The 25,410-nt window shown below is 55.3% G+C and overlaps 1 protein-coding gene across 1 annotated transcript; it reads right to left on the bottom strand.

Annotated features, from left to right (window-relative positions):
- Positions 1-400: 400 nt before the first annotated feature.
- Positions 401-24,594, bottom strand: COPG1 (COPI coat complex subunit gamma 1). Its single transcript, XM_061197340.1, has 24 exons — positions 24,444-24,594; positions 23,504-23,556; positions 22,986-23,066; positions 22,675-22,746; positions 22,467-22,546; positions 21,329-21,404; positions 21,027-21,119; positions 20,509-20,595; positions 19,182-19,339; positions 18,954-19,087; positions 17,152-17,219; positions 16,776-16,964; positions 14,772-14,867; positions 12,550-12,793; positions 11,691-11,766; positions 10,210-10,313; positions 9,701-9,826; positions 9,318-9,386; positions 6,611-6,753; positions 6,154-6,325; positions 5,433-5,530; positions 3,117-3,255; positions 2,784-2,882; positions 401-885 (listed from the first exon to the last, which is right to left on the bottom strand). The coding sequence occupies exons 1-24, from the start codon at positions 24,478-24,480 to the stop codon at positions 755-757; spliced, it is 2,625 nt and encodes an 874-aa protein (XP_061053323.1). The 5' UTR covers positions 24,481-24,594; the 3' UTR covers positions 401-754.
- Between the last annotated feature and the right edge of the window lie 816 nt (positions 24,595-25,410).

Genomic DNA, 25,410 nt, shown 5'->3' with positions numbered 1-25,410 from the left:
ATTGGCAAACCACCTGGCTTGTGTTTAAAAGCCCAGCAGAGGAAATGAGGGACTTCTGCTCTGTAAGGGCTGTTCCTCCAGCGGAAGTGCACCAGCCACCTCAGACCCGGCACTAGGCAACAGCCAGGTAATCCACCCAAACCCTCCGGCCTCACTCATGTCCTATAAAAGGAGGGTGGTTTAAGGGCAAAGGCTCAACGCCTGCCAGCTGCTGTCATTCCCTCAGCAAACCTGCACTGCTCCTGCTCCTGGGCATGGGGCTCGGACGGAGGCCAGTGAGAGCGTCCTGCCTCATGGTAAGTACAGTGGCAAAGGGCTGCAGGTGCAAAGGGGACGCGGAGGTGTTCTTGGTGGTAGGGAAGCCGGACCCCTAAGCACGAGTCTGCAGAAGTAGCAGTCATTCAATAAATACATGCTGATTTATTTATAGGGATAAGATGGTTCCTTAGGGGATCAATTCAAGAGGTGGTGCAAGCACTTTATTCATCTGAGATGTCCCTTCCCTGGCAGGCAAGGCAGCAAGTTCTAGGACAAGCTAAAATCATCCCCCTCTTTCAAAAGTTACCCTCAGCAGGGAGTTTTGGGGGCAGGGGTTAAATTAAAAAAAAAAACAAAAAACACCTCATTGATTCCTAATTGTTTTTGAATACAATTGGCTTGGAAAGGAGTTTCCACTGGGTTCATAAGGAAGGCCTGGCTTCTGCACAGTGTTGGGGGGGAAAGGGTAGGATGTGATCCTATGCAGGCTGGCCTCTTAGCCCACAGACGCCAAGATGATGTCCACTGGCAGCTCCTCTGAACTTCTGGCTGTCACCTGCATTGTTACTGTGTCCAAAAGCAGCAGCCGGGAGCGCACCAGGATGTCATGACCCCCCCGGAATACGCCTGGAAGAGAAGTGAGAAGGACAGGTGTGTAAGGCGGAAGGGGGCTGGGAGCTGGGCTGAGAGGGGCACCTGCAACAACTGGCGAAGGCAGCTCTGGGGCTTGAGATGGGAGGGGCCCGCAACCAGAAGCACTGGCTGAAATCCCTGCGTGAGGCCCTGGGCACATCACTTTACCTCTTGAGCTGCAGCATCATCAATGATCTCAGTAGAGATCACTCTACTAGCTGTATTTCACGCTTCGGCCAAGCTAAAATGAATTAGTGGACACATATGGCTTGTGTCTGACATCACAGGGGCGCTCACACACGCTGACGGAATCTAAGAGCACAGACGAAGGGACAGCCCCACCATGACAAAACCGCAGCGCAGGTGTGTGCAAAACCCGGGGGACTGGGTTGCTTCACTGTGGTCAGAAATGATGGGCTTGGGGGCTGTCAGCTGTGAGCAGGGCACTGAAGCAGAACTACTTCCTAACTCTGTTTACAAACACTCAGAAAAAAATTTCCTTTCGTTCATTGTTTTAGGTGTGATAAGTGTATTGCCTCCCTTTTAAACAAAGGGTCATTAGCTTTTAGAGAAGCATACGGATCAGAAACATTTACATATGAAATGTCTATATATAGAGTTTGCTCTAAAATAATCTGGGGGTGGAGAATGAGTATAGGTAGAGACCTATCTGTTGTTGCAGCTGGAGGATGAGTACTTGGGGGTTCCATTTTTGTGTAAATTTGAAAATTTCCATGATAAGTGCTTAAAATCCCACTCATATTAGAAAAGACCAACCAACCCAATAGAAAATTAGACAAAGGATCTGAAAACAATTCACAGAAAAGGAAATACAAATGGCACTTTGCATTTGAGAAGATACTAAACTTCCTTCAATATACAAGAAATGTAAAGTAAAACTACACGGAGGGTTTCCCTGGTGGCGCAGTGGTTAAGAATCCGCCTGACAATGCTAGGGGACAAGGGTTCGAGCCCTGGTCCGGGAAGATCCCACATGCCACGGAGCAACTAAGCCTGTGTGCCACAACTACTGAGCCTGCGCTCTAGAGCCCGCGCGCCACAACTTCTGAGCCCGTGTGCCACAACTACTGAAGCCCGTGCGCCTAGAGCCCGTGCTCCACAATGAGAAGCCACCGCAATGAGAAGCCCACGCACTGCAACGAAGAGTAGCCCCCGCTCGCCACAACTAGAGAAAGACCGCGCGCAGCAGCGAAGACCCAACACAGCCAAAAATAAATAAATAAATATATTAAAAAAAAAAAAAAAAGACTAGAACAATCTAAATGTTCATCAATACATGAACTGGTTCTACAAAATATGGTCCATCCATAGAATGGAATAGTAATCAACTACAAAAAAGAATGAGCACAATTTCAGATGATGAAAAAGTTCTGGAGTTGGATGGTGTGATAGTTGCACAACAATGTGAATGTACTTAATGCCACTGAACTGTACACCTAAAAATGGTTAAAATGGTAAATTTCATGTTATGTAAAAAAAAAAAAAAAAAAAAAAAGAGGAAGCTCTGAGTATCGATAGGGAAGTTCTCCAAGATGCACCATCAAGTGAAAAACCAAGTGCAGAACAACGTATACACCACCTGGATATAAACATTTGAGTTTAAAAAGGGAAATGCGTACACATTTGCTTTTACATCCCTATGATCACAGGAAGGATATACAGCATCCTTTATAATTTAACACTGGTTGCCTGGTGGAAGGGAAACTGAATGACTGGCAGCAAGTGTTGGGAGGGAGACATTTCACTGCAGGTCTCTTTATGCCCTGTGAACATTCAACGCTGTGAATTCTGAATTCCCAGGTTCCCAGGGGGGAGCCCTCAGCCCAGGATGCAGTGGCATCAAGACCCTTCCCACCAGAAATGCCGCTTACCTGCCAGGAGCAGCGTGTGCGTGTTCTTGTTATCCGGCACTTTGTCTGACCTCTCACAAGGGTGCATTCCTAAGAACTTCACAATATTGCCCACAGCCTCTGTGGGGAGAAATCCCAATGTTATTAACCCACGATCTCCCCGTGGTGCCACCACCACTCCCCCATCCCCCGACCCCACTCTGCAGTTTTTAATGAAGTGGCATCTGAAGTACGTGCTCTAGACATGGCCCTGGATCTTTGGGGACTTGGGGGTGGGGGACGGGGGGAGCTCTTCAACAGTAGCCAAGGATCTTGTAAGGCAAGCAAGCCGGAAATGGCATCCCCAGGATTTACCTTCAAGTGTCTTGATGGTGGACAAGGTGAATGTTTCCTCCTTCTCAAACTCATCCCCTACCTCATCCCAGGCTGCTTCAAAGTTCAGCTTCATGACCTTTTGGATGTGATCAGCTACCGTGACTTCCAGATCTTCCAGCTGGGGAGATGCAGGGGCGCGTTAGGCACACAGCTCTAGGGGAGAGACACCTCCGAGCCTCTGCTCTGCTCTGGCCGCCCGCCCCTTCCCACCGCGCAGCCGCAGGTGCTTGCTAGGCACTGTGGTCAGGGGACAGGCACCACCTGACCGGCTCCCTGTCCTCAGGGTGCTCACAGCCAAGTGGTGTCCCCTCAGCAGAAAACGCCTCACCCGTTTACAGCCGTCCCTCAGTATCTGTGGGGACTGGTTCCAGGACCCCCTCGGATACCAAAATCGCAGATTCTCAAGTCCTTTATATAAAATGCTGCAGTATTTGCATTTAACCTACACACATCCTCCCTTATACTTTGAATCATCTCTAGGTTACTTATAATACCTGATACAATGTAAATGTTATGTGAATAGTTGTAAGTACAATGCAAACACTATGGTAATAGTTGCCTTGTGTGGCAAACTCAAGTTTTGCTTTTTGGAATTTTCTGGAACACCCCCCACCCCAATTCTGAATATTTTCTATCTGTTGGTTGAACACATGGAGGCAGAACCAACAGCTATGGAGGGCCCGCTGTCCTCATCCTCGGGTGGCAGCAGTGAGAACACATCACTCTGAAGCCTAGAGTAAGTGCCAGACCGGACGGGAAGGAGGCCCGCATCCTGTGACTCAGCCGTGTCCTCCCTGGGGCCGACACGTCATACTGCCCCCCACCTTGAACTAACTGTACATAAACGTTCCCCATTCATTCACCCAACAGCTCTTCACTGAGCCCCTACTCCTGTGCACGTGTAAGGTGTTCACAAGTAGGACTCAGCTCCTACGGTAGAAGCTATGCCCCAGACCCAGCCCTCCTGTCCTAGGGCAGTTCCCGCCCTTAGGTCATTGCTGGCTCAGGGAAGGCCCATCCTCAACAATGGACCTGGGAGGACACAAGTGACCATCAGCTGTATTCGGTGACTGCCCCTCTGGACATGAGGGCTCTGACAATCTCCATCCCAGGTTTAGTATCAGGGTCTGCACTCAGATGGCACTGAGCCACTGTGACCTGGGCAAACCCCAGAACAACCCTGCACTCAGTTCCATGCAAGCTCCGAGAGCTGGAATTGGAAGGGCCGTTTCAGTGCATGAAAGGACTGCCCAGCAGATGCAAACTGATCCAATTTCTCTAGAAAGCAATTTCACAGTATGAATCAAAGTCCTTTTTTTTTTGGCTGTGTTGGGTCTTCACTGCTGTGCACGAGGTTTCTCTAGTTGTGGCGAGCGGGGGCTACTCTTCATTGTGGTGCGCGGGCTTCTCACCGCGGTGGCTTCTCTTGTTGCGGAGCATGGGCTCTAGGGCACACGGGCTATAGAGCGAAGGCTCAGTAGTTGTGGCACACAGGCTTAGTTCCTCCGCGGCATGTGGGATCATCCTGGACCAGGGCTTGAACCCGTGTCCCCTGCATTGGCAGGCAGATTCTTAACCACTGCGCCACCAGGGAAGTCCCTCAAAAAAGTCTTAAAATCAGGCTTAGCCTTTGACCCAATTATTCTTCTAGGAATCTGTCCTAAGAAGATAAATTGAAATGCAGATAAAAATTTGTACCCAAAGGGATGCTTAATGTAGCATTTAAAAAGTGAAAATTTGGGAATTCCCTGGCAGTCCAGAGGTTAGGACTCCACGCTTCCACTGCTAAGGGCCCAGGTTCAATGCCTGGTTGGGGGACTAAGATCCCACAAGCCGTGCAGTGCGGCCAAAAAAAAAAAAAAAAAAAAAAAAAAATCTTTTTTTAAAAGTGAAAATTTGGAATCACAAATGCCAAGTGTTTAAGGAATACGAGGTCAAGTGAGTTAGGATATATTAAGATAAGGGAGTATCTTAAAGTCATTAAAAATTGTGTTTATGAAGTATTTGTAATGGCAGGAAAATACACTCTGGTTCTAAGTGAGCACAGCAAGATCTGTAATGTACGGAATAACCGCAACAATACAACTCCTCCCCCCCAGTCATTTCCAAGGACTATGGGTAATGTTTTCCTGTTTGTGTATACTTTGTTTTTGTATTTCCCAAGTTTTCTTTTTACACACGAACATGTATTTTTTTTTTAAGTTAAAAAAAAAATTCTTTCAAAACCAAAACCAGCAAGAAAATGCTTCAAGACTGGCTGTCAGCTCCGGAAGCCTCCTTGCCCCAACTTCTTACCACATACTCATCCTCATAGCCTTCGTCGTCGGTCTCCCCAGTGGTGGGATCGCAGTCCTTGACAGTGAACTTCATCATGCAGCTGAACGTGCAGCCCACTGCGGGGAGGGAAGGCCGGGCGGTCGGGTGAGGTCCTCTGCGGGCGGGTGGCCACAGCCTGCCCTTTAGGCCTCAGCTGCATCTGCCCTAGCGGCACATGCCACCCGGCCCCACAAATCTGGACAGAGGGCACCGGCTTGTAGAAGGCAGGAGAGCCAGGTTGCAGCCCCCAGGAGCTGCCCTCACAGGGAAGGAAGAGAGAGGAAGGCAGAGATGCTGCAGGGTGGCTCCTGGAAAAAGCAACTGGTTTCTTTGGTTGGAGTGGACCTGGGACGGTCCATGTTTGTGCCTGTCTCTGGGCCTTCCTCTGTGCTCTCTCCTGGTACAATGAGAGAGTCCTGGTTTGAGGACCAGGCAGACCTGGGCTCTGCGTCCTACCAGCCACGTGAACTCAGACAAGCCATTTAACCCGAGTCTTACTTTCCTGCTCCCCAGGGGTCTATGAGGAGGAAATGAGCTGATGTGTGAAAAGCCCCTAGGACTTAGCCATCCTTCTCTTCTTCTCGGGACTGACCTCGAGGAGCTGAAGCTCTGACAGGAAGCAAACAGCTGGTGCACAAGCCACCCACCCCACCCCCGGGGGCTCCCACAAGGCCAGGGCGGCATCTGCAGAGGGGCTCACCCGCCGTGGGGTCTTCCTTGGGCAGGGCCACCAGCGTGTAGCAGGTCCCGGGCTGGTTGTAGGGCAGGCTCCGGGCGGGCACGTAACACAGCACCTCGTAGGCCTCCGTGGGCTCCAGCTGCACGGTGACGTTCTCCAGGGTCTGGTCGTTGAGCGTGTTTGTGCAGTCAAACTGGACCAGCGAGCGGGGAGTGGGCGCTGAGACACTGCCCTGGACCCAAGCCTGCTGCCCAGGAGCAGCCAGGAGGTCCTGCCTCTCACCCCAGGGCCACGCCGACGCCCATCCCAGGCCCCCGTCCCAGGCCCCCCGTCTGCACGTGGACACTCAGGAGCCACAGAGGCCCTGCATCAAGGACTCGAGGGACACAGCAGCTGGTCGTGGATCTGGCATCGGGCTGGGCTCCAAGCACCGGTGTGGGGTGCCAGGGCCCTGCGGGAGGGCCTCCCCCCAGCTCACCTGGAAGACCATGTGCTCAGGGAAGGTGTGTTTGGTGCAGCGGATCACGTACTCTGTCTCCGACTCAGTGAGGGCCACGGGCTCAGGCGAGGACTTGAAGAGGGGTCCCAGCCCCTGGAACTCCGGCACTGCCGCCAGCTGCTCTGAAACCCCCAGGCCACACGCTCACTCAGCTGCTCAGTGATGTCTCTGACCAACCCTCAGGCCTGGTCCTCAAGCTCTGCCACCCACTGAAGCAGTCACTCCCGATTTCCCGAACAAGCCCGAGCGTCTCCTCACCTCCCTCCCTCTGCCCAGCTTGTGCCAGCCACGTGAGACACTCCGCCCCGCTGTCCCACACAAGACGCCAGCGCAACCAACGGACACGAGGCCCAACGTCCCAGGCCTAATCCATTTGGGGACTCCCTCAACCTTAGAAGCTCAGCAAGGACTCTTAAAAGAGGGAGACTGGGAAAAGACTAAGAGGAGCTGAATGCTGTGATGGCCACGGAACCAGGTGAAAGAACAAACTGGTCTTAGACATGTGGCAGTTAAGACGGTGGCCCAAAAGGAGAGGCTGCAGGTTCAGAGTGTTGCAGAAAACCCAACTTAGTGTGGACGGTGGGCGTTCCGTAAGGCCTCTCCCTGCAGCCCACAGCCAGGTTCCAGCCCTGGTGAGTCCAGGTGAACAAGGCGTCTGGCAGCTGCCCCTATTCTACGTCAGGGGCAGAATTCCCCACAGAGCGGTCATGAATCACCTGTGTCAGGATTACCTGGGGGTGAGGGCTTGTTAACAACACAGATTCTTGGACCCACCCCAGATCGGCTCTATCAAAATCTCTGCGTTTGGGATCCACCAATTTCATTTCTAACAAGTTTCCTCAGATGACTCTGATGTATACTGATATTTGAAGACCACTACTCAAGATTTTTAACTTGTCTTCCCAGTTAACTTCAACTCCATGTGGAAAAGAACTGTGCCTGAGGCCAGGGATTTGATATTCTGCCTGAGTAGGTACTCGATTCACATTTCACGGATAGGAAGAGAAAGAAGGCATTATTATTATTGGTCTTCTCCCCCCACAAAGAGGCAGCCTGTGTGCCTGCTTCAGCCCTCTGAACGTGCAGGCGATAAAAAGCCCAGAAAGAGCCAGCTTACATATTAGGAGGCACATTCAGGACCCCTGTGAGCATCAGCCACCAGAGTGCTTTTCTATGGGAATTTATTTCATTGGGCATCAAGTTTGCGGACATGCCCCTTACTGCCTGGGGGATTCTGCTAGTAGCTATAAACTAATGCCCCTGAGTTTCAGACTCTTCATCAATAAAATAGATACAATAATCTTGTTCACAGGGTTGTTGTGAAGATAAAAGAGGCAATAAAGGTCAAGATCTAGCAAAGATCCTGGAACTTAACATGTGATCAATAAACATTAGGCTTCGGAAGGTCGTTTACAAATGGGCTTGAGTCCCTCAAAGAGGCTTCAAAGGAGTCTTCCTTGGAGGGCGTGGCAGAACAACGGCCCCCAAGATGTGCACGAGCTAATTCCCAGAACCTGTGAGTATGTTCCCTCACTTTGCAGGGATTACGTTGGATCTTGAGATGGGGAGCGTCTCCTGGATTATCTGGGTGAGCCCAATGTGACCACAAGGTCCTGGTGAGAGGGAGGCAGGAGGGTCAGAGGCAGAGATGTGACTGTGGCTGTGCTTCTGGCTTTGAAGACAGAGGACGGGGGCTCTAGGCAGCGAATGTAGGCGGCCGCCAAAGACGAACCCCTCAGAGCCTCCAGAGGGAGCTCGGCACCGCCAACACGGCGGAACCCATTTTGGATTTCTGTCCTCGGAACAAGGTAATAAATTTGTGTTATGTTAAACCACTAACTTCGTGGTAACTTGTGACAGCAGCAAGAGAGAAGTAACACACAAGGAAAAGTTTCGGATTAGAGTGATCCCAGTCGGCTCAGGATCCTAGTTTTGCTGAATCTGAGACAGTATGTTGATGGAAGACAGGGTTCGGGAAGGGAATGGAAAAGGTGGGATTTAATTTAATTCAACGATGATCGGGAGCCTACAGTGAGGAAGGAAGGCACTAAGTGCAGTGACAGAGAATACAGACGACAGAACGTGGAGAACTGCACAGGACCACGGAAGAGAAGAGAGGAGTCGGGGGGGGGCATCACCAAGGACGAGGGACACGTGCTAGGCCTCAAAGGTAGGAATCTAGTGGATAACGTGGTCTGGCAACTGGACGCGCAGCCTCTCCCCTTAAAACACGCAGAGGGACAGATGAAAACCTAAACAAAACCCTGCAAGACAACGTGGACGGAACACATCTGGAACCCGAGACAAAGGACCGTGTCCCTTGAGTCAGCTATGTGGCATCAGACATCCTGAACTGGCCTGGGCCTCAGGGAACTGAGCCTCAGAACCAAGGCCGAGGCAGCTCTGAGCCAGTTGGAGCTGGATCTTAATTCCACCGCCAACCCCCACTGCCCCTTCTTGCTGTGCAAACTTGGGCAAATCACTGTCTCTCTCTGAACGTCCAAATCTTCCAATACCAAATGGACCCAATAACCTCCACCTGAGGGTCAAACATGCTGTCTAAATACTCTCAGAGCCCAGCACTCAGGAGAGACCCAACCGATGACAGTTCCTACTCTTAATTCCCTGGAGAAGAACCGCTACCCTAGCCGCGGTCCCGGGAGCCCCACCAAGCACCACTACTCACCTTGGAAGATCTCCTGGCGGGTGGCTGCCACCTTCTCAGGCTGCTTGGCTGCTGTGATGGGGGTGCTTTCTGCAGGAACAAACATGCATGGTGACCCACAACTCCAGGAACGGGCCAGGGTAGTGCTGACCACGGTGCTGTTACTCAGGGATTATCACTTCTACCCCCGAGAGTGTGAAGTACAGAGCACGTGAGGAAGAGAGCACGTGTTTGTGCCTACGTGTCTTCATTTCCTGCGGCCAGAGGCAGACGGGGTAACTCCCTCCGCCGCCCAGCACAGCCCCATCCATCCTGGGCAGGTTTAGTGACTCTGCAGCCAACGCAGACCCTCCAGCGGAGGCCTGGACCGGAGGGCCTATGAAAGGAGTGCAGGTGTCACTTACCTGTTCTCTGCTCTGCCATGGGTGTGGTGGCCAGGGGCACAGACTTGAGGTCAAAAGGCTTTTCCGATGGCTCTAGAGTGTACTGCTGCAGAGCCCTCTCCAGACCAGGGATGGACACGGTCAGACCTAGAGGCCAGTGGGAGACGGAGGTCCTGGGGTCGAGGTTGTAGGACCTTGAGAAAACCACTTAGGCCTCTGAGGTCCCACTTTCTCATGACATCGTCCTTTGCAGGACTGATGTGGGGAGTAAACGGACATAGGAGAGGGACTTAAAAAGGGTAAAGCACTCTGCAAATGGAGGCTCTTATGACTAACTCATGTTTCAATTCACTGGGCTGTTTCCACCCACAGGGCTGTGAACGCAGGGCCCCGGGTCTCCTGAGATCACAGGGACGCTCTGCAGGTGCCAGGAAAGCCCCGCCGAGGGCGTCCTGCCTCCGAATCCCCCTGCCCGGCGAGACTGCAGCTCCGTCGGGGGGCTGGGTCAGGGTCAGCCGGGAAGGACGCACCGTTGAGGATGTAGCCTGCGTTGAGGGCCTTCTGCTTCTGCGCCAGGACACTGAGATAGAAGGTGGCTCGGTCTCTTACTTCGTTGTCATCGTCCATCACACACCTGGGGCCAGAACACAAGGTCCTCCTGACCAGGGCCCCGCGGGGTGGCAGGAGGGATGCTGCAGGGCTTCAGCAGAGGTCAGTGAGAGGAACCAGGTCTCTTAAAGCTCAGTCCTCGGATGTGGACCCAGGCATCAAATGCACAGAAGGGCCCCCGGGACTCTAATTAACTAGGAGGTGGCCGTATTCATACTCCCTGGACCCTCTCCCCAGAGCCCACCCAGTGAGGGAGGCAATCTCCTACACCCACAGCATACATCACAAAAGAATTTAATATGACCCAACAATTCCACTCCTGCGTATACACACAAGAGAACTGAAAACATGTCATATAAAAAGTCGCACACAAATGTTTACAGCAGCACTAGTCACAACAGCCACGAAGTGGAAACAACCCAGATGCCTATCAACAGATGTACGGCAAACAAAATGTGGTCTGTTCATGCAATGAAATATTATTTGCCCATACGAAGGAATGAAGCACTGGCACATGCTACAACACGATGAACCTTGAAAACATCATGAAGAAGCCAGACACATGAAAGGCGACACACTGTATGCCTGAGTTTATATGAGGTGTCCAGAACGGGCAAATCCAGAGCCAGAAGGCAAGCGAGTGGTTGACTAGGGCTGGGGGGCTGGGGGGAGTTGTGGTGACTATTAATCGGTACACTGTTTCTTTTGGGGGTGCTAAAAACGTTGTCGGGACTTCCCCAGTGGTCCAGTGGTTAGGACTCTGCACGTCCACTGCCGGGGGCACAGGTTCCATCCCTGGTCGGGAACTAAGATCCCACAAGCCACGTGACATGGCCAAAAAAAAAAAGTTTTCAACTTAGACTGTGGCAATCGTTATGCAACTCTGAATGTACTAAAACCATCGTATTATACATTTTAAATGGGTACATCGTATGGGTCTCAAATTATATCTCAATAAAGCTGTTTTTTAAAATAGAAAACACCTCAAATTAACGCCTAGGTGGAGGGATTTTTGCGTGACATTGTTTTTCATGCTTTTCTTTTTTTTAAAATTAATTTAGGCTGTGCCGGGTGTTAGTTGCGGCATGCAGGATTTTAGTTGCGGCATGGGAACTCTTAGTTGCGGCATGCAGGATTTTAGTTGCGGCATGGGAACTCTTAGTTGCAGCATGCAGGATGTAGTTCCCCGACCTGGGATCGAACCTGGGCCCCTTGCATTGGGAGGGCAGAGTCTTACCCACTGGACCCCCAGGGAAGTCCCATACTTTTCTGTGTTTCCATTTTTTCCTATAATCAATAGTTGTGTATCTTTTCTCCCCTTTTTCAGTTAAAAAGAGACAAAGGACAGCTGCCTGGGCCCGGGGGAACACTGTTGTCCACCAGGCCCGTGGCCTGGACTCACCTCTTCAGCAACACCAAGATACTGGGCAGCATCTCTTCATTCTGCGCTCCGAACTTGGCCAGAGCACTGACGGCGCCTGTGTTTATGAAGCAAATACGATTTACTGCCAGGGCTCGGAACGGGCCATCCAGAGCCAAGCAGCCCCGACCCAGCAGGCCCAACCCGACACCATGAAACAAGGAGCCTCGGTCACGTGGACACCACCCGGCCTCAACTCCTTGCCTCTCACGGGGAAGGCAGCCCTGTTCTTGGGTCCCAGGAGTCTTTTTCAGCATTAACTAAGAGGCCACGAGAGCTGCCCTCAACTTCTGTATCCAAATGGCCTCAGCTCGCAGTGAAGCAGTACACGACCATAAACGAGAGAACAAACTACTACGGAATGAGTAACAATTGCTGAAAGAGGAACATTTGTCCAGAGAGGGCATGAGAAGAAAAGAGCAGTAAATTAAAAGTAAAATTAAGAATATGATGGTTGCACATTGAATTGCACCCTCATTTAAAAGAGTGAGTTTTATCGTATGTGAATTATATCTCAACAAAGCTATTATTAAAAATAAAAAACTAAACACCAAAAAGAAAGGGAGGAGGAAAGAAAGGAAAAAGGGAGCGAGAAAGAGAGAAAGTTAAACGACAACATATAGTGACACTTAAAAAAATCACTAAGGTGAATTAGAGGTTAAGAACCATTCACCTAGATGACGCCCAAACATCTAAGGTCCTTCCTACAAGATTATAGAACACTGAGCTTGTGAGGCAAGAACACCGGGTGCCCGTGTCCCCCCGGGGGCTCAGGGCCCTCTGCTGGGGCGTCTACTCCAGGGCAAGCCCGGGGCCCAGGGCCAGCCCTGCTCTGACCCACCTGCCCGGACCTCCTCGTGCTCCAGGACCACCCGGTTGTAGATGAAGCGGATGTACTTGGAGGGGTTGTTGGTCTTGGGCCCCTCCTGGCCCAGGAGGTGCAGGATGCGCGTGGCCAGCACGGTGAACTCGCAGTCCTCGATGAACTCGCACAGGTGCGACAGCCCCGTCTCCTTGCTCTCCGCATTCTCCTCGATGATGCAGATGATGCAGTCCACGATGGCCCGCTTGTACTCAAAGCCGCCCTGCGGCACAAGGGGCGAGCTGAGTGCCGAGGCTGCTCTCGCCAGAGCCTAACCGGGACCCGGCACAGCGGTCCAGGCACTGAACCTGGTGACGAGCGCCCAGCTCTCCCGGCCTCTACCTCCCTTCTGTGTAAAACAAAAGGCTCAGGCTGAATGCTCGCTGGGGCCCTTCCTGTTCTAAGAGTAGGTGGTTTAATAGAAATATCTGGGACTTCATGTTCTTTCCAAGTTTGAGATAAAGGCAGAATGGGTGATGTGGAAGCTGGAGGAGGAGTGAGGTGTTAGTGTTTAATGGGAACAGAGCTCAGTTCTGCAGCATGAAAAAGTTCTGGAGGTTAACCACACGCCAGTGTGAATGTACTGCACAATACTGAACTCTACGCTTAAAGACAGGTAAGATGATAGAATTCTACGTCGTGGGTATTTTATGACAGTTTAGAAAAAGGCAGAATGGGGCAGTAGAGAGACAAAAGATCCCGGGTCAAATCTATGCTCTGCCACTTACAGACTTTAATAACAGAAGTGGCAAGTGAGATGCCCCCAGGTGCCCGGCCGTAACCCGGCAATGAGCAGCACACTGGATGGGATGGTGGCGCCGTGCACAGTGCCCATCCCATCTAAAGAGCGAAATCACCACACAGCCTAGCGTTGCCAGGTCTTAGTTTTTAAAGAGAAACTGGAAATCTATCGAGGTGGTTTTCCTGATTTTTAAATAACGGCTACTAATTCAAAATGTGTAAAACTCTGCACAACCCAAGTAGAACTTGTCTGTGGGTCAAATCTGGCCCCTGTTCTCAGATTAGTTTGTTTTACGGCCGTGATAAGTCACTCCCTTTGTCTGAGCCTCAGGCACCTTCATAACAAGGACCATTAGCATACTGACCTCATGGGTTATTGTGAAGAATAAATACGCTCTGTGAATTACACACACGCCTTACATTTCAATAAGGCTGTTCTGTCAGCAGGTGCCCTAGTTATAACCCCGGTTCTGCAGCCCGCCCGCCGACTGGGCACTGACAGGTTCAGAGTAACCGCATCAGGGCTTCGCCTGCAGCGGCTCGTGGCCGACACACCCTGTGCTGAGGGACAGACCCTTTTCTAGCACACAGGGTCTCGGTGTCTGAGTGCTGTGTTCTAATGAGTGAAGCTCTCACGCTGTCTTCCGTGGAGCCACATGTTGTCCTGGGAGGCAGGGAGGTCCGGGAGAAAACCACGGGCTCTGGAGCCAGACATTTACTGACCAGGTGGCCACAGGCAGGCGGTCTCAGATCCCAGATTTTTAAAGGGAGAAAATGACGTCTACGACAAGGCCTGTTATGAGGATCACAAGATTGTGTACGCTGTGTGATGTCTCCACTGTGCTGGGCCGTCAGCTGAAGGCACCCTAAGCCCTGCTCCCTTCTCGTACTCTTGGGAACCCCAGAGGCACCCAAGGCAACGGTTCCTCTACTGCCTTGGTCCACGGGCCCACCTGGGGCTGCGGCGAAGGGCCACCCAATATCCGGGGACCAGATCTACGGATGAACACTGCGTCTGCTCCTCTCAACGGACCGGCTTTGTTGAGACAACCGAGAAAGGTGGCCCACGTGAATCACTAATTCACGTCAGGAACAAAAATAGAACCAATGTCACGTTACTAGCCTCAGTTTCCCAAGAAACCACCCTGGAGCTCCTGGAATGGCTGGAATACTTCTACGCGAGATGACACCAGACAGAACTCGGTTTCCCATCTTCTACACAAGCATCACCTTGGGGCATCTGCTGGGTCTTTAGAGCCCGGGTAGCGTGTCATTAGGGTTATTAGTGATCGGTGCATGTTTACACTGTCAGCCCATGAGGAGTTTCAAGGGCCGCGGGCACCAGGCAAGCAGCCGGCCAGCAGGTGGACCGGGTACACCCGAGAACTAGCTGGGCGTGGAGCCAGCGGCCAGGCCACCACCCGCACAGGAGACCCGGCGCCCGAGCGCCCTGCTCTTACCTCCTCACGCAGCATGGAGAACAGGAAGTTCATGAGCACGGCGTGCTTGCGAGGGTACTTCTGACACAGTGCGCTGATGGCCTGGACCACCACCACCTGGGCCAAACAGACATGCGTGAGCGGCGGCCCCGCCACCTGGTGGTTACTTCATGCACCCAGTGCCAGCGGAGTCCTTCCTCAGGCAGGGCCGGGCCCTGGGAGCAACAGGCCAAGACGCGAGGGGAGCCCCACCTCCACCCTCGGGGGATCCGCAGCCCCGAGCCCCCCAGACAGGGAGGCACGCACAGCAGTCCCGAGGCCCAGATCCAGACTCTGGGTCCCCCTACTCAGACTTCCAGGAAAGTCCGCCAGCCCCTCCATCCTGCCTGTCCTGCTTCTCCCCTCCCCCACCATTCCCACCCCTGAGCCTTCCAGCTCAGGCTGCCCCCTGGGGTGCTCTGGCCCCAGCCCTCTTCTCTTCTCAGTCTCTTTGGCAATCTCATCTCCTCCCATGGTTTTAACCACCTCTTCTATGCCCCCGACGCCCAAATCTTCGTCTCTGGTCTGAGTTCAAGAGCAGTGCTTCCAAATGTCTACCACACAACCGCACCTGGTGCCCACAGGCACCTCAAACTCGGCCGCAATCACCACCATTACCCCTGCTTCCCTCCTCTCAGCCCAGACCGTCTCCCTCCTTCCCCAAACGCATCCAAAGCACCGCGAACCCAAACTAGAACACGGACTCACCTCTGAGGACACTCACGCCCTCAGCTGCCACATGGCGCCCCGACACCTGGCTCTGTTCCCCAGGGGCTCTGAGACCAGCCCCCCTCCCGCTTCCCAGGCCTGCGGGTGCCTTCGCCTCTCTGCCCAACTCCCACAGCCAAGCCTCAGTCCAGTTCACCCTCCAGCAGCTTGAGAAGGATCTCTCTACACGCAAGTCTCACTGTGTCATTCCACAGTCTACAAAGTATTCCTATAACCCACAGTTTATTCTGCCTACTTTGTGTCATTCCTGCTACAGAACTCATCACCTCTCTATCACAGTCATTCACATTGCCGTCTGTCTGCCTTCTACCCTGATTAAAGCTCTCCAACAACATACTAACGTTTAGTAACTGTTGTGAAATAACATAATTACAGAAATTGAGAACAGCGTGTAGGGATGGGGAGGAGGGGATGGGTGTGGCTACGCAGGGAACGCCAGGGAGTCTCCTGGTGGTGGTGTAGTTGAGCATCCTATATCTTACCCAGAGTTTCACACACACACACACACACACACACACACACACACACACACGTGTAACTGGTGAGTAAACTGCGGCCTGTGCCTGTGCTGTGACACTGTCCTGTGGCCCTGCGGGTGCTGGAGGACGAGGGAGCTGGGGGAGGGGAGCACGGGAATTCTCAGTATATTTCTTTACAACCTTCTGTGAATTGTTTGAAAATGAAAGTTTAGAGAACACTACAGAAAACGCTTTACCAGCTTCCTTAAAACCACAGCTCTTTATCACGAGCCCCCGGGCCTCACACAGTCTCGCCACCACCTGCTCCGACTTCATGGCCTCCACTGGCCGCGAAGCCCCCAACCTGGCACTTCAGCCCCTTCCTCTTGTTCCCAACACACTTGCTTCTGCCTTTTCTCCCGCGTCTTCCCAGGTACCTCCCCGGGGCGGCTCCTCCTGGGAACCCCTACCCTGTGGGGTCTCCCCCCTGCACTAGCGTGTGAAATTACCGTGTCCCCGCCTTGTTAATATCCACCTCCCCTCCCCAGCAAGCAAGCTCCACGAGAGCAGGACTGGTCTGTCCACTGCTCTGTTCCCCTTTCTCCAAACTCTGCCCAGCACACGGCAAGCGCACAAGAAACAGTGAAGAACTTAACAAGCTGGCCTGGAGGCTCCTGGCCTTGCTGGACAAAAGCCAGACGCAGCGTCGCGCGCACCTCTGCCAGCCCTCCGCCCCACCAGCCCCACAGAACCCCCGCCCCGGCTCGGAGCGGGGACGCGGCAGGCGGGGACTGTGGACCTTGAACTCGTCCGAGATCTCCGACATGAAAGAGGAGATCTGCTTCATGAGGCGGTCAATGCTGCCCTCGCTGCCCGTCTTGAGGAGGGTGGTGATGGCCAGCGTGGCGATGCTGCGGTTCGAGTCTGTAACCAGGTTCTCCAGGTCCAGGTTACAAGCTGTCACCGCAGATGGATGCTTCATGGCCACCTGTTTTGATTCGGGAGGAAAGAGATGAGGACAGGGACGGGGTACAGCAGGCCCCCCACCGTTCCGCTGGTCCTTCGGGTGAGCTCGCGTCACCGCCGGAGGACAGAGGCGGACCGGGGCTGCACCTCCCGCAGGGCGGGGGCCAGGAGACACTCCCCCAGCCCCACTCCGCCCACTCCGAACTCACCTTGTTGAGGGTGCGGACGGCGGCGTAACGGAGCGCAGCCTTGGGGGAGCTGCAGAAGAGCTGGAGCACTGCGGGGAGACGGATATGGGTGCTGGGCTGCCGGGAAGCCCAGGGGCCCCCACGAGGGGCAGGGACCGGGCACAGCGGCGGGGCACACATGCAAGGGCTCTGAGGCTGCGTCCAGCTATCTCCCTGGTGCTACCACCCCAACCAAGGAGACAGCCGTCCTCCCCGTGGGCACGCTTGCAACTGCCCGGCGGTTCACACGCAGGAGCCTACGGTGCCGGGCACAGGGCTGAGCACTGCCTGCCGTGTCCCCGCGAGTCCCCACACGCCTGCAAAGCAGCTCCCGTATCTCCCCATTTCACAGACACAGAGGCCAAGGCACAAAGGGGCAGAGCAACTGAAGGAACGAGGCCAGCAGCCAGGAAGTGGCAGAACCAGGACTGACATCCGGGGCTGCCCGTCCCGGGGCCCGAGTCGTTGCCCTACCCGGGGTCCCGGCAGAGCATCGGCCGCCCCAGCCCGCGCCTTGGCCTCAGGAAGCTCAGGCTCCGCGTGCACTCGCTGGAGAGGCGAACATGACTGCTGTTTTCTGCAGTGTCTACGCGCCTCTCCTCGTAACTTGGCTTCCATTGTCTTATACTTTTTCAGCACTTATTTACGGTTTTTTTAAACAACCCTTATTTTAAAAGCTCTCTCTGTCTGACTTTCATTATTCTGGAACATGAGTAATATAACAAGAAAGAACAAACATTTGAACCAGGGAATGAATTCATTTAGTTCTTTTGCTTCTGTCGCCAAGGAGGAGGAGAGACTTCTCTCTGCAAGCGTGAAGCCCATCTCTCTGCCTGACAGGTTTGCAACCTTACTCTGGAGAACATGAGAAAAGCAGGAGGGCCAACCATCCCTCAGCCTCTGCAGCTGGAACTCTCTGGCCAGAGCATCATGGCTTTCATTACCAGGTCTGTCCCTCTGGGACGCTTGCCCCTTCTCTCCTGCTCCAAGTCTCGCTTCTCAACGCACCCGCCTTCCAGGACCAACCACTTAGCCCACCGTCATGTGCCTGCTACCCCGACATGCAGTGAGAGCTCAGCGCTCAGCGCAGGGGCCTGCACGACCAAGGCACTGATCACTCGGCAGCGCTCAGCGCTGGGGCCTGCACGACCAAGGCACTGATCACTCGGCGGCGCTCAGCGCTGGGGCCTGCACGACCAAGGCACTGATCACTCGGCGGCGCTCAGCGCTGGGGCCTGCACGACCAAGGCACTGATCACTCGGCAGCTGGCCCGAGAGCAGCGGGCGCCCAGCGGATTCTGCTGCACGACCACCCAGAGCGCAGGTGCCGCGTGCACCACGCTGCCAGTGTAACGGCACGATTGCTATCCTTCCCGCGGAGAGGACAGCTGGCTCGCCCAGGCTCGCCCAGCTGCCCCGCCACAGAGCCAGGACTGCAAGCCCAGGCTCCTGTCCAGACGCTGACCAAGCCCTCTTTCTCCTCCCCGAGACGGCCCAGGCCCCGGCTTCATAAATGCGGGCTTCCTCCGCCGGGCCCTCCTGCCACAGCAGCCACCTGCAGGCGGCAGAGCGCCTCTGAACCTCGCCTCCGCCACCCGCCAGAGCCCAGGTGAGAGGCCCTGGCCCGGCAGGGAGCAGGTGCTGCCTGGGGACTGATGCCCTCTCTTAACCTCAGCCTGCGGCCCGCCTGAGGGCATTTCCTTTCTTTCCCGCGCCCCCTGGCCCAGGGCCTAGCTCCTGGCAGGCAGAGCCGTGCGGGGCTTGGGTGGGGAGCGCCTGGTCACCTGACACGGCCGGGGCCAGCTCCTTGGCACTGCAGCCCGGCAGGTTGACGATGGCCGAGGCGGCTTCGTACACCACCATCTCGTGCTTGTTGCGCAAGCAGCTCTCGATGAAGTCGAACAGCGGGCTGTCGCGGCTGCGGGACAACAGGCGGCAAGAGGACGCTGGGGGGCCCGCCCGGGAGACGGGCAAGGCCTCGCGTGGCGTGAGGGGGGACACAGTGCCCCTACCTGCCGTCCTCCTCCTCCAGCTGCCGGCTGGCCACGCGGATCATCATGCAGTAGGCGAAGGGGGACTTCAGGCCGTGCCGCGTGAACTTGCTGATCATCTTGCTGACAGCCAGGCGGTCGTTCTTCCGCACGTGGTACAGGAGCCCCAGGGCATGGTACTAGAGAGCGGGAGAGGGCAGCAGAGCACGGGCGTGTGAGGCCGGGCCCCCTGGCCGTGGGGCTCTGGAGGTCACGGTCCCTCTGGGCTCCGGCCTCCTCGTCTCTGGGATGGGCATCGTGGTTGCTTCCTCCAGAGCCTGGGTGCAACCGTGCCCAACAAGCCACCTGGGTGTCTGCAGTCCTCGTCCGCCCCCAATTTCAGCAAGGGCCTCGACAGGCAGCGTGAGTGCAGGTGTGGAGGGGACAACAGGCGCCACAGATGGAAGAACAGGAGGAGACCAGGTGTCTCTGACCAGAAAGAGAAAGCGGGAGCTAGGCCTCGAGGGGGACACGTGTCGTAAGGTGCTGTGCAGACGTGAGCCCTCACAGTGTCAGACCTTACGTGTGACACCGTGTGACAGGTACTTCTGCCCCCACTGCCCTGCCCAAGGACTCGTGGCTGCTGCCAGCAAGGCTAGGTCTGCAGAGGGAAGGCACACGAAGTTACCTCCTGTCCCCTCTGCTCTTTCCTAATTCCTTACCAGGGTGACACTCAAGGGCCTTCTACGTGGGAAACTTCTCTGACCCTGGTAAGGGTTTGAGGGGCCACAGCTGGTCCTGGAGACGAGACCCAGCACAAAGGGCACAGAGGGAGGGAACAGATGCCCACACAGGGAGGCTGCAGGTAGGGGCCAGATGGGCAGAGGCTACCGAGGCTCTCATTTTATCCTCACAGCTTTGTGAGGCAAGGACTTTCATTCCTGTTTTACAGACAAGGAAACTGAGACTCACGGAAATAAAGGGGTTCCTGGCTGAAGTCACCGAAGAAGAGATCAGCACATGAAAGCCCCACCAGGATGCTTCCATGCATCACTAACAAAGCCAGCTAGGCAAAGGCCCTCTGCCTGCCTGGGCCAGGTCACCTATGTCGCATACCCCAAAACAACACTCAGCTGGTTATCAAAATACTCGATATTTCGGTACCAGCTAGTAACGTCTCTAACCCAACTCCCCCTGCAAGTGGTGCCCTGGATTCTTTCCCCAAACCCCCCAAGTCTCCCCACCACGACAAAACGATGAAAGCCTGCTCCAGCCAGGGGCCGCCAGGGTCTCCGTGGTACGAGTCCATGCTGTACGGCCAGGACAGGGCCACCAGCCTAAGTACCTTCAATATCACTGCTCTGCTCACCTGCACCATGATGTTATCACTGGATGCCGCCTCCTGGGCCTCATTCACCCAGCGCTTGACCACGTCGAAGCTGCACTTGAGCAGGTGCTGTGGGGCACAGGGCACACTGAGCGGTGGGCAGGCAGGATGCTCTGCCATCACACCTCCCGGCCTGGCCACAGTTCAGCTGGCTCTGGGTCTTCCCTCAGACACAGCCCAGGGCCCCTCTGTCGTCCGGGTCCTCTGAGAAGTGCACAGACTCGGGACAGCTCCCACCCTCACTCTCCCTGCCCTGGCAGACTTCCTGCCAGGCTCAAATTCCAAAAATCTGTCACCCCAAAGGATGGGTCAAGGCTGTCCAACTGGCCCCTCAATTGACCCAGAGTTCCCCGGGCGCTCTTCACTGAGAAGGGGGTGGGACTCTCAGATCTGGGGATACAAAGCTTTTTTTTTCTTTTGGAAAGTGACTTTGATGTTTCTTCAGTCTCCCAATCCAGCCCCCGCCCCCAGCCCCGCCGGCCCCTGCTGAGGCTACACACCAGGGAAGACACCAGAGCAGAGCTGGAGACGCTGGGCACCTTGTCCACGATGGCCTGCTTCATGTAGCGCTCGATAGCCTGCAGCATGGTGCTCTGTGGGGACAAGCGGTGGGCGGGAGGGGGCCCGGTCAGTCCCTGCCGCCCTCAGGAGTGCAGGTGACAGGGTGTGGAGGAGGGACGAGCAGGAGGGAGGAAGCAGGCTCACGTCCTGTGTTCCTGCACCCCTCCCAGGAGCCAGGGACGAGCTACAGCACGTGAAGGGTGAGACCCCGCAGTGACCGAGCTGGCCAAGGGGGACTCACGTCAGTGATCTGGCAGAGGGCGCGCACGGCTGGGCCCCGGTAGCTGTCTTCCTTCCCGGTCATGTCCTTCGTCAAGCTGCGGGGACAAGGCGATAGCCTCATGCAGGGGCCGGGTCTGCCCCCCCGGCCCTGCCCTGCCCACCCCGGGTCACCACGCCAGTCTCCTAACAGGCATCCTCTCTGTGCTCTTAACCCTTCCCCGCCAAACACCACACAGCAGCCAGAGGGTTGTTCATAAAACTGAGAACTGACCAGGTCACTCCCCTGCTCTGACTGAAACCTTCCCGAGGCTTCCTGCTGCCATCCCCATCAGCCCCTCACAGAGACGTCCCCAAACAGGCCGCGCTCTCCACCCCAGGCCCTGACACCTGCGCCCCCTCAGCCGGGCGCACTGGCCCCTCATCTCCACCTCTGTCCTGTTTCTCACTCAGCCCTCAGGACTCCACTCAGACCGTTCCAGGAGGCCTTTCCTGGCCCAAATTCAAGTTGGCTGTCCTCCTGATCTGCTCTCACAGCCGTCACACTTCCCTAATGCCTGTCTGCTGGGTTACTTCTCGGTAAATTCTGGGGCTGCAGAGGCCACGCCTGTCGTGTTTGCTGCTCTATTCCCAGAGTTACACGGGGGCCGACAGACGATAAATATTGTCTAAACGAACCTACACACGAATGTATAACATCCCCCCCGAAACTGTGGCAAGAAGAAATAAGAAAACTGAGCCCAGGGATTATATTTCGGTCCCCTCTGTCCCCTGAATCCCTCAGCCTAACACTTAGTGAGCAAAGCAGGCCTTAGTGAGCGAGTCTGCCTGTGCTCCCCGTGTATATAGACCCCTACGTGCATCCTTCCTGGGCTTTCTCTTGGTGCTCCCTAGAGTCTTTGTGAAACTTCCGGCTGCCTCAGTTGACTGAGAAGAATCAAGGGAAGGAAGGCTCTGTGCCTAACTTCAGGCCAGAGAATTAAAAGGGAAACCGCCCACCCTGGAGGCCGCCATGGGTGGGCGGGGTAACTGAAGGACGAGGGAGACAGGAGAGGAAAGGAGAAAAGGGCGCGGGCAACGCGTCAGCCGAAGTCTGAGCGCCTGGTGCTCGTGAGAAGATGGGCTCTGTGTCGGTGGATCCTTCAGAGACCAAGACTCGCCTGCTGGTCACGATGATGACATCCTCTGCGATGCAGGACATCTCCTTGATGGTCAAGTAGCACATCCGACGGAGGGTGGGCTGGGCAAGAGATGCGAAAAGCCCTCTGACCCCTGGCGCAGCATGAGGCAGCCTCGCTGACAGGAGGCCCTCCCACCACCCTGTCAGAGCTGCCCCCTCTAGGGGAGGGCTGGGGTGGGGACACTTACATCGTTGGACTGAAAGAGTTTAGTCATGGCAAAGAAGGCCTCGGTTGCTTCTGTGGTCCCCAGGTGCTCCCCCTGTTTTAATCAAGAAAGAAGTCTCAGCTTGGGACAGACGGGCCACAATGATCTTCCTGCCAGATCAGCCCAGGCCAGATCCTCGGACCCTGCAGAGGCTCCATCCAGGGCGACACATCAGAGTGGGACGCTGAGGGGACCCAGAGCTGGGCCGCTGGCTACAACTACACAGGGGCTGTGCCCCTCCCCCCAACACACCCCAGTACCATCTTCCCCAACCCCAAGCCTCACCCTGTTACCTGGTTTATGAGGTAGAGGATCTTGGTGAGGATGTGGGCACATTTCCGAGGATTGATAGGAGTTTCGTTAAACACGCGGGCCTAGGAAAAAGCGACCAAGGATATTACCTTCTGGCTGAGTTTATTTCCCTTCCCTGACTGCCCTCAAGCACGTTCGAGGTCTGAGAAGTCCCAGAGTAAATAAATACACTTGCCCAACCTTAGTTTCATAAGGAAAGAGTCTTGTTTTGCTTTTTTCTTACTTTGCCTACTAACAACTCCTGAAATCTTCCCTAAATGTTAGCTGAGGATGTGCTGACTTAGTGACTAACGGATATTCAGGCAACGCTTATTAATTAACTAGAAAGAGAAACGAAGACGAAGAAAAAGGCCTAATGAACCCTCCCCGGGAACAAAGTGCCCCCGTCTTTCTAGGAGCAGGTCTCTCCCCGGCTGTCCTTTAAACCAGCACTCTGAACGCGCCCGCACGCCGACTGGGAACACTCGTGACAGAAGAGACGGGAGCAAACGACACTTGCCTCCTGGAGCACGGCGCTCTTCTCAAGGTGCTGGAATGGGTTGGAGCCTCCGCCTACAGTCAGAGAACAGGCACGACTGAGCACAGGCTGTGACCCTGAATTTCAGAACTCTCCCAGACGTAGCCAAGGGAAGCATGTCCCAGTGCCCGACCTAGTCAAGTTCCAACTTCTCTGAACGGCAACCAAAGCTCTACAACCTGCCAGTAGATCCAGCCACCCTCCTGCAAAGGGGGCTCCCTCCATCCCAAACCACTGACTCACAGTCACCCAGCAGCCCTGGTACAGTCCTTGTGTGCCTCTCAGAGTGTCACGTATTGCATTCATTTATGCAACTGGTACTTAACTGAGTCCCTACTACGTGCGGGACCCACCTCCAGCGACTAGGGTCTGTGCTTGGCAGATATCACACGTGTAGTTACACACCTCAGTATCTGACTGACGTCTGTTTCCTCCACTACGTCGCGACCATTCTAATATTCCCAGCTCGAGCAATGAGCGTCTCACTTGTTCTACTGTAATGTCACGGCACAGTACAGCCTGGCATGCAGTAAGCGCTCAATATATGTTTACTGGGTAAATGCATGAGAGTCAGGGTTCTCAGCCACGGGACACTGTGCTCCCCAGTCTGGCCAGCACCGACGCAGCTCCAGCGAATCCCCACAAGAGCATCGCGCGCGGCCCCCTCCCCTGACAGATGGGGAAACTGAGGCCCAGAGAGACGTGCGACCCGCCCAAGGTCACCCAGAGAATCGCGGTCCGAGCTTACGAGTGCGGGGCAGTGGAGCCTGCTCGGGCTCTCCAGGGCTTGCCACTGACCGGCGGCAGCCCCTCGCACAAGCCCCCGTCCCTCCCGGGGCCTCGGGTCGGGACAGAGGCCTCCGGGGAGGGCGCCGAGAGCCTGGGCAGTGGTCCGGCCTCCCCCAGGCCTCGCCCCCCTCACCCGATTCCTCGTCCTTCTTGTCAAATTTCTTCAGCATGGTGGTGCCGGCGGGGGCGCGAACCAGCACCTAGCGCAGGACAGACCGACTGACGACGGCGGTCCTCCGGAGGTTCCGCACGGGCCACTTCCGGCCAGCCACGTCGCCCGGAGCTGTGCGCAGGCGCACTCCGCGCTCCGCGCATGCGCACACCCGGGACGCTGCGCCCCGTCAGGCGTTAACCCCGTCCCTGCCGGGAGGGACCGGGGCTTAATTCGGGGCCTTACGCCCTCCTCTCGGTACGTTCGTTCCCGCCTCACTGCCTGTGGCGGGAGTTTAAACGTGCTTTCGGAGGCGAGGCCCTAGCACGCTGGCCCGAGCAGCCGCCCACCTCCGAGGTGCTACCTCTTCTGGTCACCGCCTCCGGGAGGCCCGCCAGCCTCGCCTCACTTCAGCCCCTCCCCTGCCGGATTTCTCTGCCTACCTCGAATCGCCGTCTGACACACTAAGTACATTCTTAACTTTACCGCTTTGACTGTCTTTTAGTCCCTGCGGTGGATGATGTTGGCATACAGTAGGTGCTCAGACAATTGTTGCATGAATGGGCTCCTACAGTTCACCTCTGCCCACCCCCCTCACATCCGCTCCCGGTGCGAACTGCTTGGTACTTGGTTAACTTCCAGGGATCTGACTAGAGTGAAAGGTGGGCGCGGCAACGTCAACTTGCTCTTTAAATCTGTGGGTATTTATCGAGCACCTACTGGATGCGCCGCCTGGCGCTGGGGGCGGGAAAGGACGCGAAGGAGTGACAGACGTCGCCCAGGGTTACCTCCACCGACCTGGGAAGACACCCTGAGGCCAAGGTGAGGACTTGCGCGACACCGAGACGGAGTCCCCTGGCCCGAGAGGGGGAGTCCAGGTGAGCCGGGGCGCGGGCGGTGCCCAAGGTGCGGGGGGCGTGGACCGCAACGCGCGGGGACCCCGGCATGC

This window comes from Eubalaena glacialis, chromosome 7 (assembly GCF_028564815.1).
Source record: "Eubalaena glacialis isolate mEubGla1 chromosome 7, mEubGla1.1.hap2.+ XY, whole genome shotgun sequence".
Lineage (NCBI taxonomy): Eukaryota > Metazoa > Chordata > Mammalia > Artiodactyla > Balaenidae > Eubalaena > Eubalaena glacialis.
Note: the sequence above shows the minus strand (reverse complement) of the source record. Positions and strands in the feature narration are given on the sequence as shown.

Coding starts and splice junctions, on each gene's coding strand:
- COPG1 (XM_061197340.1), bottom strand. CDS start 24,480: ATGCTGAAGAAATTTGACAAGAAGGACGAGGAATCGG. Junction 22,747..22,985: donor TCCTCTACCTCATAAACCAG/GTAACAGGGTGA, acceptor TGATTAAAACAG/GGGGAGCACCTGGGGACCAC. Junction 12,794..14,771: donor TCTCCATGCTGCGTGAGGAG/GTAAGAGCAGGG, acceptor CTTGTGCCGCAG/GGCGGCTTTGAGTACAAGCG.